Genomic DNA, 21,430 nt, shown 5'->3' with positions numbered 1-21,430 from the left:
TGCAAGTCAAACTATGTGAACAGCTGTTTGTTGTTTGTTTTTAATGTATTCATGTGAAGAACATTACAGTGGCTAAAATGCGTTTTTGCTGCTAACCCTAATCCAAAGCAGTTCTTTGCTCAGCTTCTTTCTTCTACTTAGACTACTTAGAGAATTCCAACCGTCATCTACTGTATGTAACACACTGACTATGTAGTACTTCATACAAACTTGATTAAAAAACGAAACAAAAACAAAGTATCCCTTGAAGTATCTTATGACCAAATCTTCAAATTCTACACAAAGTGGCTTTAAATATGAAATGGTGCAAAAATGTTTGCACCAGGAATTGTTTGCATTGTGGTAGTGGATGTATGTTGCCTTTAATTTCAATAAAATTACAAAAAAATCTACCTCCTGGATTTATTGAATTGATGTAGAGAGAGATATAATACAATTATTATTATTGTTATTTTGTTTGAATCTGATTGATTTTGTATACAAAAGGAAAGCATAGGTCTTTTTTTTGTTTAGTGAGTGAAATATGACCAATCAAATACGAACGAATATACTTTTTTTAATTTTACAAACATTTATTTCTCTTCTAAAACTAAAAATTACAGCAAAGACAAAAACAGACTAGAAACAAAACTAAACCAGTTGAAAAGAAATGTGAAAACTGTGACCTGGATTTGAAAAATGAGATATATCAAACAAGAGAGAAAATGGTTGCACAAGGATGACGTTGACCAGAGGAATCAAAAGCTTGTGTGGCGATATATTTATAATGAAATATGATCAGAAGAATAACATGACACGGTATGATAGCATCCTGAATAACCCATCCAGTTCCTCCCACTCTCTGTTGAGTATTACTGTGCTGGAATACAGTTAAGTAATGTGATTAAACATATTTAGAAAAATGCAACATATGAAAAGAGTATAATCTGAATTAATGATGGTTTTAAAATAGTTTTAAAAGCTAGACACATGACCTTCTTCATAACCAGGCCTTAGAACCAGAAAAAAACATATTTTATTTATTTATTGATTTATTTATATTTTTATTTTTTATTTCAGTATAATAGTCACATCCCCAAAAAGGACTATAATTAAACAGGCTATTGCAACCAACTGCGTTAAAGTAAGCGTGGATCTTTTTGTGTCCCATCAGGCTCCTGGGCTCTAAATCATGTGTTAAAATGTAATGCATGATTACAACTTCATTACTCATAATAGTATTAGCTTTAGGTTTTTGATCTCATTAAATAAAAATATTTGTTTTTACATTTATCTCACAGGAGTTTTAATGTAATGTTATTATTATTTTGAGACATACATATTGTATCTTAGGTTCATGTTGTTGTCTACATCACTACTGGATCAATAAATATAATATGTGGATAAAATTGTTACTTATTGACTAATGATTGCCCTAGTTATTGTTACTAGGATTTACTGATCTAAGTATAAACACTGGGATATTAATGATATATATGATATATGAAATATTGTATATAATATGCTTTCAAAAACCTCATGTCATGCAGATTTGTCTCCGCTGGTGTTCAGAGAGTCCAACATTCAGCTACTCGCCCTGTCCCTCTTGTGCCTGCAAATGGTGCAAAAACAGCATTAATAAATACATCATTTTATTAAAAAAAACAAAATTCGTAATTACATATTAAAAATTATGTCACAAAATTATAATTTTTAAATGCTTTTGTGTTTTCCTTTTTTGGTTTTGGTTTACAGTACTAAAGCATTTCTGGTAATTTTCTTGTACTTTTTGCTCATTTCTTGCACATTTTTGGGTCATTTCCTCTTGCGTTGCTCATGACGTTCTTCAAATCAAGCCAAATTGCTCAGCTTTCAAGGGGTTAAATGTCACAGTTCTCTTTTCAAAGGGACAGCTAAATGTTAGTATTTACATGTGAAAAAATAAAAGCCACTCCGTACCTTTGTCCCTATTTCCCGGCTCTTTGCTCGCATCTTATTGGCCAGAGCTTCGGCCACATCAGCTCTCTCTTCGGCCTCCTCCAGCTCGTGCTGAGCCTTCCTGAATCTGGCCATGTGCATGTTAGACTGCTCCTCCTGGAAATGAATCATGTGGAATGTATTGGTCAGTGGTGGAAGAAGAAATTTAGAGACTTTAGTTAAGTAAAAGTAGTAATAATATCTGAGGTTAAAGTATTTCTTGTGCAGCAAAATGTTCCTCAAATTTGTAGATCAGTACAGTACTTTAGTAAATGATCTCAGTGACATTCCTGCTCTGGTTTTGGTGATGTGACACAGCACTGAGTAGATCCGTGTGATTCACTCACAGCTTCTTCAGCGTGCCGTTTGTAGGCCTTCATTTTGATCTGCAGCTTGTCGACCAAATCCTGCAGTCGAATGTTGTTTTTCTTGTCTTCCTCAGTCTGAAAGATGAAGAGAAAAACCTCTGGATTCTAATTTTTATGATTTGATCATTTTTATAATAACGATATGGCAATGAAACGCTGAGAGATTCCATTAATTAGCAACAAACACAGAGTAGCTGTAGGCTTTACCTGATAGGTTAGCTCTTTGATTTTCCTCTCATATTTCCGGACTCCTTTGACAGCCTCTGAAGAGCGTTTCTGCTCAGCGTCCAGCTCGTTTTCCAGCTCACGGACCTGAAGAGCACAATTTGGGATATTTTGTATGATTTTAAGCGTGTTAATGTTACAATGAGTCTCTAGGACTTTTGTTTAAGTGTTTGAGTCAGGAGAACCTTTATGGGCAAATACACAGAAATATACAGTATTCTGCAATAGCTGGCGGAGGCCTTCTAACCTTCAATGGTTGGACATGTGGTACTTTTGCACTCTGTGTTGCACTTTAACACCTAATACTTTATTTGGATAGTCTGCCTACAGATAGTCTAATAGATAACCTTAAGAATATATGTGATAACCATAAGCATGCCCACATATTCTCAGAATAATTTAGTTGAGTTATTGACTCAACCTATGCAGCATGCATCTACAGACAAAGCCAAACCGTTGAATTGTTGAATCTGATAAGCTGTTGAAATTTAAAAAAATAGTCTAATTGTAGGTGGACTATCCACATTAAGTGTTACCATTGAGGGCAGTAGTTTTTGGATATAATCCCACACTACCAACATGTAGCTACATGAATTTGTTTTTTTATCTCGTGCAAATTTTAGCCAACTGCCACTGTATTTGGTATATAACACATGTAGATAACACCTCGTCCTAACATATAGTGAGAAAGGGAACTCTGGCAGATATAGCATGAAAAATTGTCCAGATATTCTATAAGACACAACGAAATTCAGGGAGCCTGTTGAAATCTGATTGAGCCTAATGAACACATTATTGTTGCTCTGAAAATAGAGTGCAACACCTTTTCCCTGTGAAACTCTGACAGTTTTTTTGTGGACTTCACCTGACTTTCCACTGGCATTGATAATGACTGCATCTTCATGTTGCCTCAAATTTGAATTATGTATGCATACATCAACACATAGTGTTTTTGTGAGAAGTTTTTTCTTATGTGAGGGTCTGAAGACAGAGGGATGTCATCAAAAAACAAACAAACAATATTGCATTTAAATAAATAAATCTATTTAAATTAAACCAATAGAAATAACATATTAATATTCATATTAATATGGATATTTCCTGATCTAGACATTCTGACATTCTCCATCATGTCATCAAACATTATGTTTATTTAGTGCAGATTATAATCTAAAAAAAACTGCATCACTACTGATATTCTACAACGTATAGCTAGAACCAGCATACATACCCTTGCTTCCAGTTTTTGGAGTTGCTTCTTTCCGCCCTTCATGGCCAAATTTTCTGCCTCGTCTAGTCGGTGCTGAAGGTCTTTCACCGTCACCTCCAGGTTCTTCTTCATCCTCTCCAGGTGGGCGCTGGTGTCCTGCTCCTTCCTCAGTTCTTCAGCCATCATGGCAGCCTGGAGGTGCCACGACAGGAGTATTTAATACCATAAAATCTGTGTTAACCAGGATAAGAGCCCTGGAAGAGCACCTTACATCAGTGATGGCTTTCTTGGCCTTCTCCTCAGCGTTCCTGGCCTCCTGAACGGCCTCCTCTATCTCGCAGTGAAGCTGAGTAACATCTGCCTCGAGCTTCTTCTTGGTGTTCAGCAGACTGGTGTTCTGCCAGAGATAAAAGATATGTTACTTCTGCAAACCTAAAGGGGTTTGTTTGAATATCTAAACACTTGTAAACAACCTACCTGAGAATGTAGAAGTCCAGCGCGTTCGCTGGCATCAACCAGTTCTTGCTCGGCCATTTTGCGGCTGCGCTCTGTTTGTTCCACGACGGCCCGAAGCTCTTCAACCTCAGCCTGCATTAAAGCCGTCCTGCGCTCCATCATCGCGACCTGCTCCTTCATATCATCCTGCAATCTGACTGAGTCGTCCAGGTGGATTTGGGCATCCTAAAAATGCATTTATCCATTGCAGTAGTGGAATTAAACAAGTACATATACTCAAGTAGCATGCTTGAGTACAAATCTGAGGTACTTCTACTTTACTTGAGCATTTTCCTCACATGCGGCTTTGTACTTTTTGCTTCATAACATTTATGTGAGAGCTTTAGTTAAAGTGCTAGTATGTTTTTTTTTTAGTATTTTGATAATTGTTTCAGTAATTTTTCATTCAAAGACATTTCATGTTTCTTGCTCCACGAATGTGAATATTTGCTGCTTTTCCTTTTAAGAATGGTATTAATTTTGATGTGTTAGTAATAATGTTGAGGTTTGGATGGGTTTGTGTAGTAAAACGCACACTGAGTGTCAGGATCCAACAGTTCTCCCATTTCCTCCTGCTGATGCCTCAAGTCTTATTGCCTAAAAGTTCAGATTTTTGGTTTGGCAGTTTGTGAAAAGGTTCTACATTGTTTACCATGTATCTTACCATAAAGCAGTTTTTAGGTATTTTTGTTTTGTTTGTAAGCAGGCATTCATGACAAAGAGCCACAATACTGAATTAATGGAAGGCGATGAATTCTTTTGCGCTCTTGTGGGGGGCGGGACTCTAATGCGCTCTGTCTCTGGGGTGTGGTCACGCGGTCATGTGTGTCTGTGCCCTGGGGCAGGTTAGTTCAGCCATGGGGTTCATTGACAGTCTCCTGGCTACAGGGGCCACAATTATGGTGTAAAGGTTGATGCTAAGTTCAAGAGGGTAGTTGAATGCACATCACATAGGTGCAAGGCTATAAACAAGAGCATGCATGAGGAAAAAAAGGTAACGTCCGACACTTCCTCCATGTCACACAAATTTATTCAAGACAACGTTTTGATCCTGCCTGGATCTTTTTCAGCTCAAAATGTTATCGATCCGAGCATTAAGATGAAACATTTTCCTGAATAAACTTGTGTAGCATGGAGTAAGCATTACCTTTTTTCCTCATAAAGGTTGATGCTAAAACAAGTACATACGGTAGGTAACTAGTTATATGAAACCAAGTATGGCTGTAGCAGCTGAATCCCTCAGTGTATTAAAGTGAGCAATTGTGATTTTTGACTAAAGAACTTTTGCAAGAGTAAGAATGTGTTATTTTCTCTTTTTAAAGTGACATATTCCTGCTTTAACTGTTGTACCTTGAGCTGGCCCTGAACGTTCCTCAGTTGTTTCTGGGCCTCGGCCGCCTGCCTGTTCGCGTGACTCAGCTGGATCTCCATCTCGTTCAGGTCCCCCTCCATCTTCTTCTTCACCCTCAGGGCGTCGTTCCTGCTCCGGACCTCAGCGTCCAGAGTGGACTGCATGGACTCCATCACTCTCTGGTTGTTTCTCTTCAGCTGGTCGATCTCCTCGTCTTTCTCTGCCACTTTTCTGTCAACTTCAGCCTTTATCTGGTTCAGCTCCATCTGCACACGCAGGATCTTAGACTCCTCTTGTTCCAGGGAGGCCTTTAAAAACATTAGTGGTTGCTTACACCAATGCAAAACACATATCAGATGGCTATGTTTATTACCAGCTGTACCTCAGCTTCTTCCAGCGATGTCTGCATGTCATATTTTTCTGTCTCCACCTGCTTCTTGAACTTCTCCAGCTCGTGAGTCGTCTTCCCGGACTCCACCAGTTGTTCCGTCAGGTCTGAGATCTCCTCTGTATTTTCAAAAACATTTCTGATCTTAAAAATGTTTCTCACAAACTGCTGTTTTCTCACATGAGCATTTCACTTACGCTGCAGGTTTTTATTTTCCCTTTTCATCGTCTCCAGATGATCCAGTGCTTCTTCGTAGGAATTCTTCAGTTTGAAAAGCTCAGTGCTCAGGGATCGAGACTCTTTCTGAGAGCTCTCCAGCTCCGCCTGAGACTCGTCGTACTTCTGCTTCCACTCGGCTACAATCTGAATCCAAACAAAACAAATGAGACATTAGCTCGTCATGATTTATGATGTGAAACAAAGAAGTTGATGTGTTATGAAGAACAATACCTTGTCAAAGTTTCTCTGCTTCTTGTCGAGAGTGGCAGCTACATTGTTGGACCTTTCCACATCCACCATGAGATCCTCCATCTCATTCTGAAGTCTCTGTTTAGTTTTCTCCAGCGACGCACACTTTGAGTTCACTGCTTCGATTTGTTCTTCAGCCTCTTGGAGGCGCTGGGCGAGCTTTTTCCTGTTAAAAAAAAAGAATTTTGTTACAGACTGAAAATAAAGTCAGAGATGAAGTCAACCAATATGACAGGTTTTAGTGTTGCTGGTAGGTAGTGTTTTATTTTTACATAAATTTTAGTGTAAATTTTACTTGGAGGACTGCAGGAAGTAATAATACAATATTGCTAGTACGAGAACAAAAGAGAAAAACGTTCTGTCATTATAGTTACTTTAGATAGAGTTTGATTAGTTGTGCTGAGTATAAAAGATGTTCAATTCCAGAAAAAAATAATAATGAAGAAACTATTTTTGGAAACTTTTGTACAGAAAATCATGAGCTGAAAAATAGTTTCTTTGTTGCTGTTATTTTAATTGAATTATTAATAAGAATTATTATTACTTTAATTACTTATTTTAGGTTAAAAAATCAATTCTTGAAATGCAGAAAAAAATGTTTAATCAATTTAATCTTTTCAGAAAACATCATCCTTCATACAGTATATGTTAAACTGAATTCTTTTCTGTAGGGACATTTAATTTTTTTGTTTGCTAAGCTATGCCTTCAAATAATTGGAATGAAGTTCTAGAATTCTTCCAAATAAATACTCTTTGAATATCCTTAATTATCATAAAAATTACAGCGTCCTTTCCAATAAAGTCCCTTGGACATTGTTTTAATTTGTTAGGAAAATATGAACCTGCAAAATAAAGTGTGAGCTTGTATGTATTAAATAGTATTAATGAGCATGAGGGAGACAGGAAAACTCTTTAACTTAATATTTGGCTTTTTAGCTTTAACATTTGTATTTTTTTTCAATCCAGTATTTTAAAGTAAATTAAATATAATGTGTGCTCTTTTCCTTTTGATCATATTAGGAACTGTTTGATGTCTAATATTTACTTAAAGCCAGCATTAGTCTGATGTGTTGATCTCAGTGTATAATTACTTTGCCTCCTCCAGCTCCTCGGTGCGTTGGATGGCATCAGTCTCATATTTGTTCCTCCACATAGCCACCTCAGTGTTTGCTTTGGACAAACTGCGCTGCAGCTCAGCTTTGGCCTCCTGCTCCTCCTCATACTGCTCACGAAGGAGATCGCAGTCATGACGGGCCGACTGCAAGCTGTGAGCCAGGGCGTTTTTAGCCTATCGAGGAAGACATCAAGAAGAAGAGCTTCATGAGAAAAAATGTTAGTAATGCTGAAGAAGTTTTTGCAAACCTCAGATTACCTTTGTTTCCTCCTCGATCAGTCTCTTTAACTCGTCAACCTGTGTGGTGAATCCCTGTTTACCTCTGGTCAGCTGGGAGATGAGACTCTCTCTCTCTTCCATCTGTCGGGTACATTCAGCTACAAGGAGCCAAACAAGTAAATATATTATAATTAAAGCCAGTGGTTGAAAGTAATTCATTATATTTTCTGAAGTACTGTATTTAAGCACAAATTTGACGTGATTTCATTCGAGTATTTTCATGTCATACTACTTCATACTTCAACTCCATAACATCTCAGAGGGAAATATTGTGTTTTTTTACCCACTACATTTGTCTAAAGAGCTTTAGTTACTCTACAAGCCAAGATGTTTGCATGTAAAACATATTAAGAGTTTACAGAATATGATTTTTTTATTAAGAATCAAACTACCCAATAGTTTATACAAGTACAGCTGAAATTATTGGTCGATTAGTCAAATAATCTGGATCACTGTGAAAGCCTTTGTCACTGCTTTCCGAATTGTTATAAACATGATAATCATGATAATGAAATGATGTCGTATATAATAATATAACAGTCACAGGAGACATTTTCTCTTTTAATGCTTCAAGTACATTTTCCTGATTACATCCTTTTAACTTTTTTTTTTTACAATATTAGTACTTTTACTTAAGTAAAGGATCTGAATACTCTCTTCCCACTGATCAGAAGTCTGTAATTTAAATTCAAGTCAACAAGAGAAAGAGAATTACCATTCTCAGTTTGCAAACGAGCCCTCTGATTGGAGAGATCAGAAATCTGCCGTGTGTTTTCATCATTCTTGGTCTTCAGTTCCAGAAGCTGATCTTCGAGTGAGCGACACGTCTTCTCGAGGTTGACCTACAGATGTGTCGAGGTAAGTGAGTTTTGAATTGTTGGGAAGGTTACTTTTGAAATTTAATGGTTTTAATGGTTAATGGTTGCAGATTACTAGTTACCCTATAAACAATGTACTAAGTAACTAATTATATTGATCTGAGTATAAAATACAAAATACGAAAAACAAACCCTAATTTGTTTTTTTTTTGTTTCTGATGAATAAACGAATAACAAAATAAATTGTTTTTCATATTCCGTTTTTGGATTCTCGATTGAATATTAAAAGAACAAATGATACATGGATACACAATCGTAACCCTTTGAAAGCTTTGAGCAAGCTACAGCTTTGGCTTAATTTCTTTCAAAAGCATAAGAAGAAGACAATGAGCAATGAAACAAGAAATAATTAAAAAATGGTCAAGAAATTATAGTGAAAGTACAAAATACAAGTTTCAAAAGTGACTTGAAAAATGTGCTTAAAAGTTACAATAATGTACAGTATTTTAATATTTAATTATGATAACTGTTAATTTAGTTTTTTACTAAAAGTTTTCCCTAGCTTTTTAAAAATATTTTTAATTCTACTAATTTCTTGCACTGGTGTGAAATCACACCAATTTCTTCAGGTTCAAAGGTTTAAATACTTGTGACGGACTCCTGAAAGCCGCACAAGAAAAGCGATGTCGCTCCGGGTTCCAAATGGTTGAACATCTACAGCAGTAAAATGCAGCATATACATTAATGTAACAATAATATTAGTTCTACTGCATTAAATATAATCATTAAACACCGACAGGAAACATTTTCCTGCACAATGAGTATTTTTACTTTTCATATTTTATGTACATTTAGCTGATAATTCCTATAAACTTTTACTTGAGTAAGGTTTTGAATACTTCCACCACTGATTATGCTAATGCCATATTCCAAGTTTAAAAATCTCACCTTGACTTTTGCAACTGTTTCCATATTAATTGACAAATCATCGATCTCCATCTTCATCTCGCTCTTTTCCTTTTCCAGTTTCTGTTTGATCCTCTGGAGGTTGTCGATCTGCTCTCCCAGCTCGGCCATGCTGTCCGCCTGCTTCTTTCGTAGCGCAGCGGTCGTGGCCTCGTGGTGCAGCGTGGACTCCTCAAGGTCACGTCTCAGTTTGAGGAACTCGGCTTCGCGCTTCTTGTTCATCTCGATCTGAGCAGCCGTGGCTCCTCCGGCCTCGTCCAGCCTCTCGCTGATCTCCTCGATCTCCCGGGTGAGGTCGGACCTCTGCTTCTCGATCTTCGCACGGACGGCTCGTTCAGCCTCAACTTCTTCCTCCAGTTCTTCAATACGAGCCTAAAAACAAGAAGCACAGGATGCATACATGAGGGTTGTTATCGCTCTGATTAATGCATGACTTAAATCTTTCGTTTTATTACATGGAGCTCCTTCATCTTCTTCTGAAGCTGGTTGTTAATTGTTTGCTCGTCTGTGATCTTGCTGAGCAGCTGGTTGTTCTCAAAGTCTTTTCTGCAGGAAGATACAAGATGTCAGTTTAAACATAAGATTTATTATCCTCACACGTGCTGCACATAGTTAGTGCATTTAGCTTACTTTTTAATTTTCTCGTCAGATTGTTGTTTGTCATTTTCCAGGTCCATCAGGGATTCTTGCGTGAGTTTCAGATCCCCTTCGAGCTTCCTCTTGCCTCTTTCCAAGTCCATGCGGATTTTCTTCTCTTGCTCCAGTGAACCCTCAAGCTTGAAAGCAAATTGCAGAGAGTTAATTAAGATATCAAGTTACACCATGAATGTATTATTGCCTGCAGCGACTCACATCATCCACTTGCTGCTCCAGCTTGGCCTTGGCTTTGGACAGTGAGTTGACTTTGTCTTCCTCAGCTTGGAGATCATCGAGCGCCTGTTGATGAGCCTCCTGAAGGGCTCGCTTCTCTTTGGTCAGTTTGCCGATGTTTTCATCCTGACCAGCCAGCTCCTCCATTAGGTTTTTCACCTGCAATTGGAATTAGACGTTATTGCACAATAATTATGAACAAAAAACATGAAAACACTGGCGGAGCAAAAATTTCTGCCATAGTTGGTAAATACCAAGACTGATCAGAAAAAAATAGGTCTTGATACAAGCCTTAATGTTAAAAAAAAGGATAATAATCTAAAATACTTATCTTATCTATCTTATCTTGTAGCAACAACAATATCTTGGAATATGTTCAGGTGTTATCAATTTGTCTGCAAAAGTATAATAAAATAAAACAATGTAATATTTACTTTATTACAGGTAAAATTTCTGCTTCATTTTTTAAAAATATATATTTAGTTAATAGCTGATTTTTTTCATTAAACAAATGACTCATGTTGAGTTGCTCACTTTTTTTTTTTAAAAAAAGAAAATTATGTAAACTCTGTGCTGAGTGACTAGTAACCATTGCTGTCAAATAAAATGTAGTAAACAGAAATATAAAAGTAAATAAAAATAAAGATGCATCATACCTATAGGAATTATGCCAATTTATGTGAAATAGCGCACATCCACAACCAATTTCTGGAAAAGGGAAAATGGTATTTCCTTTGGGATTGTACAAATATGGAATATATCAAATTCAATAAAGTTTGGAAGAGATTTGCAGAAGTGTTTAAAAAATGTGTTCAAATCCAGAATTAGAAGAAAAAAAAGACAGAAATGGGGGCGTGCTTTAGGCATTATGAACATAAATGCAATATGCTTTAGAAATGGTGTTTTGGTGGTATTTAATGGTGTCTCCGTCTGCACCAAAAACATATCTATATTACCTCAACCAAATGTAATCGAATTTGGTTGTGGAATCAACATACTTTTTTTGTAGAATACAAAGTGTGAGTAGGAAGAATTGGGCTTGGTACAAGAATTAAATGTCCTTACAGTCCTAATATGATTAAGAATTATGGCATTTACATAACATAGCCTGCACTCATTTTATAAACAAATATATGCATACCATATTATCTATTTGGAAAAAAAAACAATGGTGTTTCCTTTGGCATTGTCAAAAAATATGGAATATACCAAATTCAATTAAGTTTGTTTGTTTGTTTGTTAAGTTTGTTAAGTGTTCAACTCCAAATTCGGGAAATGTCTGCCAAAATGGAAGTGTGTTGATTCTATTGAAATGTTAAATTGTTTGTAAGATATTCTGCTCAATTAAAAAGGAGATACATGGAAGTACCAATCAAACAGTCCAGCTAAAATCACCAACCTTGTTTTCTGTGGCATGTTTCTCTTTCTCCACTTTAGCCAGAGTTATCTCCAGGTCATCAATGTCCTTTTTAAGTTCTGAGCATTCGTCTTCGAGCTTCCGCTTCTTGGCAGTCAACTCAGCATTCATTTCCTCCTCATCCTCCAGTCTCTCAGTCACCTCTTTGAGTTTGGCCTCCAGCTGGATTTTGCTTTTGATCAAGCCTTCGCACCTCTCCTCTGCATCACAAAGATTTTCTGAGTCCTATGAGAAAGAAGATGAGAAGAAGAAAAAAAAATGGAGAGAACAACACTTATGTGCAATTCTTTGGATGATTCGACTGAGATCCGTAGCTTTCATTTCAATGACACTCACAGATTGTACTTGCAGAAGGAGGTTATTTTTTTCCTGCAAAAGAGAAACCATTTTCTCTTCAAGATCCTTCCTCTTGGACTCTGACTTTGCCAGATCCTCCTTACATTTGATGAAGTCCTCTTTCATGGTTGCCATCTCCTTTTCAGTCTCTGCGCTCTTTAGAAGTGGCTTTATTTTAAAGAACAGCTTCATCCACGGCCAGTGCTTCACATTCATGAACAGGCGCAGGTTATATTGCAGAATCCAGACACAGTCTCTGTAAGACATACATTTAGTGAATGTCAAGAAATTTAGTGGTATCGGTTTAGTTTCTGTCACTGTCGAGGAATATTTTTAGTGCTGGCCTTACTTTTGAGCTATTAGTTTGGAGATTTCTTTCCTCATGAGATAACCACGACACAACGCTTGAGTCTGGGTCACGAGAGAAACGAGTTTTTCATCTCGCAGCTCCTCCAGAGTGCCGAGTAAGCCAGCTTTGAAGAAGACCTGCAACAATACGGTGTAGAAATGCTGGATCCAGTCCAATAAAATAAATCAGTGTATTTTCAGGCTGAAGTCTTTCCACAGTGTTTTCAAAAGAAGGTAACTCTATGAGCAGCGTTATAATAAAGACCATCTGGACCGAGATAAGTCATGACCAAGACCAGAGTGTTTTGGATCGAGACAAGACCAGAACTTTGAGGGGTTGAGACCAAGTCAATTATACAAGTGTCACATGAGAAAATTCTTGATTGAAATTCTTGACTTTACCATCTTTGTTCAACACTCCTTTTTTTTTGCACAAGCAATGCCGAGTTCTGTTTGTCTGGGACTGAGACAAGACTGAGTAAAGATGTGGTCAAGACTGAGACTGAGATGAGAACCTTTGAAAAGTGGTCTTGAGACCGATCTTCCGATCAAGATCAATCTCAAGTACTACAACACTGCCTTTGAAGTATTAGGAGACATACCTTTGTGGCCCCGAATCTGTACTGAGTGTGGTCAACATCGATTGAACCAAGAAGCTTCTCAGAAGCTTTCTTTCCATCAATGAACTGTCCTTCAGGGATGGCACTGGCATTTAGAATTTTGTATCTGTTCCAATGTAGATAAAAGTAGATTATCACAAACTGAAATAATTTAGATGAAAGCACAAGTAATAGCTATCTGTATTTCTCTGACCTCTGCTTAAAGTCAGCATAAATAATCCTGCTGGGAAATCCCTTCCTGCAGATCCTGATACCCTCCAGGACACCGTTACAGCGCAGCTGGTGGATGACCAAGTGGTTGTCCATGATGCCTGCAGTGAAATAAACAGGAACTGATTGGCAACAGACAAATGCCAAACATATATACATCATGTTTTTTGATCTCTGATTGCACCAACTAAATCAAAAGTTTTTCTTGTAACTTTATACCTGGTGTTTTGATCTCATTTGGAATCAGGCAACGCACAAAGTGAGGATGGGTGCTCCTTAAGTTGGTCATTAGTTTTCCAAGGTTTTCCTGCAGGAATTCACATATCATTGTCATTCTTAGAAATAGACTTACACTGACAACAACAGTTTTGCTTCTTGTTTTGATTTGGCATTTGATCAAATCTATCCATCCATTTTCATCCATTTGTCTGGGGCCAGGTCACAAGGGCAACAGGCTGAGCAGAGTGCTACAGACATCATGCTCCCCGGCAACACTTCTCAGGTCCTCCTGGAGGACCCCGAGGTGTTCATGGGTAAGATGAGCAATGTAATCCCTCCAGCATGTTCTGGGTCTACCCCAGGGCCTCCTACCAGTTGGACATGCCCTTAACACCTCTAATGGGAGGAGTCCAGGAGGCATCCTAAACAGATGTCCGATCCTCCTCAACTGGTCCCTTTCAATTTTTGAAATCCTTCCTCCTCAAAGTTCAACAGTCCAATCAACTATTACTGTTTGATTGATGGAACTTGTTGGAACCAGAGTTAAACTGTGTGGAGGCACCATATTTCAGGATCAATGCAGGACCATAAAATCATACCCAAGCAGATTATTATCACTTCTGTACCCTGAAAACTGCAGACACCGTCTGAAACGAGCCACCTTTCTTCTTTGCTCCTTTCTTTGCTCCTTTGCCACCAGCATCTCCACCCGATTCTACAAAGCAAACACAGAACAATTATTTGGCTTTTACCAAAGCATGAAGCTCGGTAGGTGGTCTCCATATTTAAAGACATTAGTAAGACCTTCTGTCTTTGACATTTATTACTACAAAGCTTTTAAAATGTGTACCTGCTTCAGCACCAGAAAAGGAAGCATACAAGAAGGCCAGCAATTTCATTGATGACTTCTGGTAAAGCTGCACCACAGACTCGTTCAGAGGGTCTTTGTTTTTCTCCAGCCAGCCGGTGATGTTGTAGTCTACGGTGCCTGCATAGTGCACCAGCGTGAAGTGAGCCTCAGGCTTGCCTTTGACGACCTTTGGCTTTTGGAAAGCATTGTTTTTTCCAAGATGCTGGTCATAGAGTTTGTTCTTAAAAGAAGTGTCTGAGGCCTTGGGGAACATACACTCCTCTTCAAGGATGGAGAAGATGCCCATCGGCTGTTGAATTAATCACAGATATACATTATATATGGTGCCTAGAATCGGTCAAAACATACACTGATGTGCAGTAGATTAATCTTACCTTTTCAATGAGCTCAATGCAGGCAGCCAAGTCCATACCAAAGTCAATGAACTCCCAGTCAATCCCTTCTTTCTTGTACTCCTCTTGTTCCAACACAAACATGTGGTGGTTGAAAAACTGTTGCAGCTTCTCGTTAGTGAAATTAATGCAGAGTTGCTCCATGCTGTTGAACTGTTAAGAGAAATAACCTATGATACATCAGCAATAAAACTGGGAATTATCACAACTGACTGACAAAATTAAGTCAGGACTCACATCAAATATTTCAAATCCAGCGATGTCCAACACCCCAATGAAGAATTGTCTTGGTTGCTTGGTGTCCAACATCTCATTGATGCGAATAACCATCCACAAGAACATCTTCTCATAAACAGACTTGGCCAGAGCACCAACTGAATTGGTGACCTGATCAGGATATTTGAGGATGCATTAATCAGCAACACAAAATATACATTTTATCAAGGTCATTAAACTTGTTCATACTACACATTATTTGGGGTAGGCTGGAGGTTGGGGGGGGGGGGGGGGGGTAGATTGGAGGTACTTTATTCAGCTAATCACTAACTAAGCATCGGGTGCATAAGTCTTGACTTGCCCAAACTTGCGAGGGGGTGGGGTGGGGGGGGGGGGGGGGGGGGGGGGGTAGATTGGAGGTACTTTATTCAGCTAATCACTAACTAAGCAGTTACGTCGGGACTTCTGCTTCCAGTCCAAGGAGTGAAGTGGGCTTATTTTGGACTGACACTTAGGTTATTGTGGACAAGTCATGTAGCCAGAGAGTGGGTTAGGTAGCTGCTCTAACAGCAGTTAAACCTGCTCGAATTTTTGTTGTGGTCAAATGTGGAATTACAACATCGATATCTGTCAAATGATGCCATTCGGCCCAAAAAGACTTTTTCCCATGGACTTACATTGTGACGGAAATGTCTGTAGATCAGTAGATACACAAGTGTCACAACCAGAAATGGATCGTTTTACTTTCAGACTTTGATCCATCTGGTTTAATAATAAATAAAAAAATTTCAGAAGAGCTGCACAATTAAATAATTTTATCCCCATTCAAGTTAGCAGAGCGAGGGTGTGCCTGCTCTATGAGCCCTTTGATGTGTAAGCAGTGCCAGTCATCTAAAGTGAGAATTTTCTGAACCGTTAGCTTTGATAAATCAACCTAACACTATTACCAGATATACATTTTGATCACCATTCAAAATTTTCTTTTGTAACCAGTCACAACAAGATTTCCTGATAGAAAAATTAACAGGGAAGAAATGCCACCCTGCTAGCATCTCTTTGCCTCTACCTTTGTGGATTATTTTCTTATACTAGCTCATAATGCATTATCAGGTGTAAAATGTTGGAGCTGTCAGAGTACCTGTGGGACTGTTTGGCCCTTGGTGACATATTCATTCCCCACTTTCACTCTAGGATAGCACAGGCCTTTCAACAAGTCGGCAGAGTTCAGACCCATGAGGAAAGCCACTTTGTCTGCCACTGAGAGATAAACATTTCATCTTTGTTAATATCACCATGTCTTCATTGACAGGTAAAAGACTAAAATCAAAAGTGTTACCCTCAGTGCCATCAGGCTCTGCCTGCTCCTCCCTCTGCTTCTGCTTGAACTTCATGTTCCCATAATGCATCACAGCTCCAGTCAGCTTGTAGATGGACATTTTCTCATCGGTGGTGAAGCCCAAGACATCGGTGGCAGTCTATTACATTAAACCCAGCATTAGTAGTAGCCAGTTAAATGCATGTGCCATTGAAAGTGATAGATAAGTAGCTCACATCTGTGGCCACCAGCTCCTCTTTGTCGTCGATGCTGGCCACAGTGATCTGCCCCTGACTGATCATGGGGTAGTCGTACGGGTTTGTTGTTATGAGAAGCATTTCTGAAGAGAAAGTAAAAAAAATTGATTGTATTCTAAATTCAAAATAGCTTTATTTACAAGCTACAATGTCCTCCTCTTACCTATAAGCTCTGGTTTGTGGCCAGTCATTATCTGGTAGAAGATGTGGTAGCTCCTCTCGTCAGACAGCTGGAAAGTCACTCTCGACTTTTCCAGCAAATCTACATTCAGTTATATCAAGTTATGATTGTCATTGTGTAATTATACATCTGATGAACATAATGAATGAAAACAAACTTACAGGTTTCAATATCAGCAGAAGCCAGTTTTCCTGTGGTTCCAAAGTGAATCCTGATGAATTTACCCTATAAAATATAAAACACTATGAAAATAGGCAGATTGCAAAGGAAGACACTGAATTCTATAATAAAGATTTGGGGAATATTTAAAGAAGAAGACACGGGTACAGTTCTTGGACCACTGGGCCGACAGTCTTTTGTTCTAACATCCCATTTTGAGAACTTACGAATCGTGAGGAGTTGTCATTCCTCACAGTCTTGGCATTCCCAAAAGCCTCCAGCAAAGGGTTCGCCGAAATGATTTGATCCTCCAGCGTCCCCTGGAAAACACAGCCAGCTTCATCACAATCCCATTGTAGGTTTCTTTTTTTTTCAGGCTTATATCTTGTTGAGGAATTACCTGTATTTTGCCAGATGTGTGCTCCTTCTTGTCGCCACCAGCCACCGCGATTGTCGCAAAGTACTGGATGACACGCTTGGTGTTGACAGTCTTTCCCGCACCGGATTCTCCACTGTGAGAACAGGATCAAAGAGAGAGCAGAAAAAAACAAATCATGCTGTGCAATTGTTACTGACTGAATTATAAGACACATTTTAAGTAATATGCAACACAACTCACGTGATGAGGACAGACTGGTTCTCACGATCTGTTTGTGATTAAAAAAAAAAAAGCTTGGTCTCAGTAAAGTGATGCATTAGTTTAAAATGACAATGAAAATACATATAACATAAATATACATACTTATACGTATTATAGGCAACAGGATCCTACATAAACACCATTTTTTCAAAGTTATAATAGATATATTACTTCAGAGATTCTTTTTTTTATGTTTTTGTGCTACTCTTATTGGTTTGAAGTAGTTGGGCTTCAGCTGGGAAAAAACGTGATGTCACATACTTCTGTGCAGCAATAAGGATTTAGCAATATTTAAATTTGAGTTAGACACCACTGTCAAATAAATCTGATCCGAACAAATGATATGAACTTCGATTGTTTCTAATTCAAGAATTCCACTGAAATTGTCTGTAGGTGGTTATTCTGCAGTGCATACATAATTTGTGTCTGTCTGACCTGTAAGCATATTTTGATATGCATTATCAGAGACGGAGAAAATATGTGGCGGGGCCTCCATGCGCTTCTTCCCTCTGTAGGCCGCCACCACTTTTGGGTCATACACTGGCAGCCACTTGTAGGGGTTTACAGTGACACAGAAGAGCCCAGAGTAGGTCTGTGGATAAGAATATACTGTATGTTAGGTAAGTGAGTGAGAATTAAATAAAGAGATGACTAATTACTTACATAAATCATCCATGCTGCATAACGATCTTTGAGGTTAAACAGCACGGAGGGCTCATTGAGGTGGGTCATCATGGCCATGTCCTCGATCTTGTCGTACTTTGGGGGATTCATAGGATGGCAGTCTTCCTCCTTGACTGTTACAATCTGGACAATAAAGTGAAATGATAATGATTGGAGAAATTAGAATATTCCTGCTGCAGAAGGAGAACATGCTACAGTATATAAAGTAACATAAAAATAAAATAAAATGTGGGTTTCTTTAAACGAGTAAAGCACCAAACCAGCTGAGGTTTAATGCCCCATACTGGTGTTTTTGTATGTTATGGCTTATTTATCACAAATTATGTATTCTTTACATAATTCCCAGGCAGCCACTGGTTCCAGTTTATTTCTATACGGTGTGATTTTTTATTGTTTTGATTATTTGTGCAGTTATTCAGTCGTATACAGACACATTTACCTCATCAGCTTCAGTCTTCACGGTGACTTGGCCAGCATCCTTGCTCTGGATTAGACCTTTGATGTACAGCTCCTTGGCATCAGGTACAAAGCAGGCTGTTCTGGCATCGAACGGTCGGTTCTGAGCCTCCACTCGCTCTTTCTCAGGTTTGCGGAGAAAGATGGCCGCTGGCCCATACTGGGCCATCTCGGCATCACTACTCATGTTGATATCTGAGGGTAATAAAAAGCAAGAAAATGAGGCACATTTAAATGCAATGAATTCAATATTTCAAAAGATTTCTACGACTTGTACGTTTGGATGTCACTTACCGGGTTTACACACCCAAGTAGAATTGAATCAGAGCCACCAATGTTGACAAATGCCAGAGGGGAAAAGGATAGATCTTATCAACTGTCAGTGGATGGCAGGAGTCTAAGTGAACACCAGTGGGAGGTTGAGACTCCTTTTATCAAGTCGAATGTGCTGCTCAAGCCGGACACTCCAAACTTGGCAATGTCACTCCATACAAATGTCAATCAAGTCACATTATCGATCTCTGCTCAACACTTAAAAATGGCAAGGGATCTTCCAGTGGTAATAGGAACGTGTCAGCAGCGACAGGTGATGATCCTCAAGCACTATTTTTACATGCCTTCCATGCTGTCAAGAACTGTCATTAGCTACTTAACTTTTATGTCGTATTTGCTGCTCAGAAGGCTACATCTCCTGCTCAATGCATGATGAGCTGTTAATCAATGAGTTTAGTGTGATGATTTTGATTTAGAGACAGAAATGTATCATTGTATTTATTGATTTGCATAAAGCAGACGTATCTGAGAGTCTCTGTGTTGCATCATGACCTTCATGTTTATCCTGAACCACCTGCTCATTCACCTCCAAGCCACCTTGCCTGGATTAACTGGATTAAATCCCAGACAGATGTCAGTACAATGCCAACATTACTTTTTGGAATGTGTCTTGAGAAAATTAACTTTTGTCAAGTGGACAAATCTGATTGTTTTTCTATTGGGAAATTCTACTAAAATTGTCTTTGGGTTGTTATTTTGCAATGCATGCATGATTAGAACATGCATCCTACCTATTGCTGTTTAATAATAAATAATTAATTCCTAGGTTATCAAGGTTAAGTACTACAGCTTTCCCTGACACAACATGTGATTCTTAATATGAAAGGAAGCTTAACTTTCCACAGGTGGACGTGCACTGTTTATGGTGTGCACATCAATAACAGTCTCTACACCTGCATCCAGAACTCATGGATTGGATTGGTAAAGTTCTTCATGCAGAAGGCATATACAGCATAGGGCTTGGCAATGTATCAATATTGCATCGTTGTCATGATATGAGACCACATAATGTTGTAAGTGTTGCTCCTGTTATTGTAAATGTATATCCTATCGTTGTGCTGCTTTTTCTTGGTTTTAAAGGCTGCATTGCAAATTGAAGTAATCTTCTGAGTTTACTGTCTGTTCTAGCTGTTCTATTATTTGCCTTTACCTACTAAGTCATTTTATCCACATTACGGGTGATTGTTTGTCAAAAAATGTAATTGTGTAATTTTTTTGGTGAAAGCACAAGTTATCATCCCTAAAATATTGTCGCAGTTTCATTTTTGAGGTATTTGGTCAAAAATATTGTGATGTTTGATTTTCCCCATATCTACTCCCATCTGTAATTATACAGTATATCCAATAAAGAGAAATCATAGCTGTATGTTAACATTTAAACCCTTTGGACCACAGAGCACCGTTTGTAAATGTGGTTGGGTTTTTTTTTTGTTTTTGTTTTTGCTGTTCCCCCCCTAGCTCAACATAATCTGTGTTTTCCAGTGGTGTAACCCAGTAAGATATACTTACAATTATATACTATACATGCTGTAATGTACAAGAAAGCATGCAGAGAACACAAAACCTGCCAATGGAATGTCTTTATTTTTCACCCCAAATAAAAAGGGCCAGAAAGAAAACACCAAACATTGCCCAGACTTGTTTTAAATTGCCCCATTTATTCCACTTTAAATCTTTTCAGTCTTAAAATAATGTCAGTATTTAGAAATCGCTCACATTTTGATTAGTAAAAGCTGTCAGTTTGTCCTTGTTGCTGTGATTATCTTAACTCAAATAGCAATATCAACCAATTCAAACATTATCCAAAGAAACTTGCCAGCTCTGCAGCCTAATCCACTTCTATATATTGATTTATGACACTAACAATAATGTGCTTCTAGCATCATAGAATCATGGCAGTAAGATAATTAAATTAGAAGGATAGTGGCACATCATCAGATTAACAAGATTAGATACAGAAATATTAATGATTTGGCTTTGTTGGAACTTGTAGAGAGAGAGCAGAAATGGGCCAAGAATTGAACCCTATGGCACACCAAAAATTATAAAGGCAGATGAAGAAACAATAACACATTGAACTTGATAACAGAGGAAGAAGATGTGCTTTTGGGCAAGGACATATACCGCTAAATTAAAAAAAAGAAATTTAAAAAAATGCCACTGAACTCTGCTGCTTCTGAATTCAAGTGTTAATTGTAATGGGAACTGTTTCAGTCTTAATTCATCTGCACAATTCTCATGCTATGTATTCCATGCCAAGGTTAGAGA

The 21,430-nt window shown here is 38.2% G+C and overlaps 1 protein-coding gene across 1 annotated transcript; it reads right to left on the bottom strand.

The window, feature by feature from the left end:
• Positions 1–954: 954 nt before the first annotated feature.
• LOC121956149 (myosin heavy chain, fast skeletal muscle-like) lies at positions 955–19,016 on the bottom strand. Its single transcript, XM_042504270.1, has 39 exons — positions 18,813–19,016; positions 18,353–18,496; positions 18,125–18,281; positions 17,669–17,696; positions 17,450–17,561; positions 17,277–17,369; positions 17,052–17,115; positions 16,873–16,971; positions 16,689–16,792; positions 16,474–16,612; positions 16,276–16,394; positions 15,159–15,308; positions 14,904–15,074; positions 14,509–14,818; positions 14,285–14,343; positions 13,659–13,746; positions 13,423–13,540; positions 13,212–13,335; positions 12,611–12,747; positions 12,262–12,517; positions 11,908–12,150; positions 10,491–10,667; positions 10,269–10,414; positions 10,094–10,184; positions 9,621–10,010; positions 8,570–8,696; positions 7,834–7,952; positions 7,553–7,749; positions 6,444–6,627; positions 6,191–6,356; positions 5,988–6,112; positions 5,605–5,913; positions 4,237–4,440; positions 4,031–4,156; positions 3,781–3,951; positions 2,532–2,636; positions 2,304–2,399; positions 1,932–2,073; positions 955–974 (listed from the first exon to the last, which is right to left on the bottom strand). The coding sequence occupies exons 1-39, from the start codon at positions 19,014–19,016 to the stop codon at positions 955–957; spliced, it is 5,814 nt and encodes a 1,937-aa protein (XP_042360204.1).
• Positions 19,017–21,430: the final 2,414 nt, after the last annotated feature.

This window comes from Plectropomus leopardus, chromosome 17 (assembly GCF_008729295.1).
Source record: "Plectropomus leopardus isolate mb chromosome 17, YSFRI_Pleo_2.0, whole genome shotgun sequence".
NCBI lineage: Eukaryota > Metazoa > Chordata > Actinopteri > Perciformes > Serranidae > Plectropomus > Plectropomus leopardus.
This window is presented reverse-complemented; position numbering and strand designations above follow the sequence as displayed.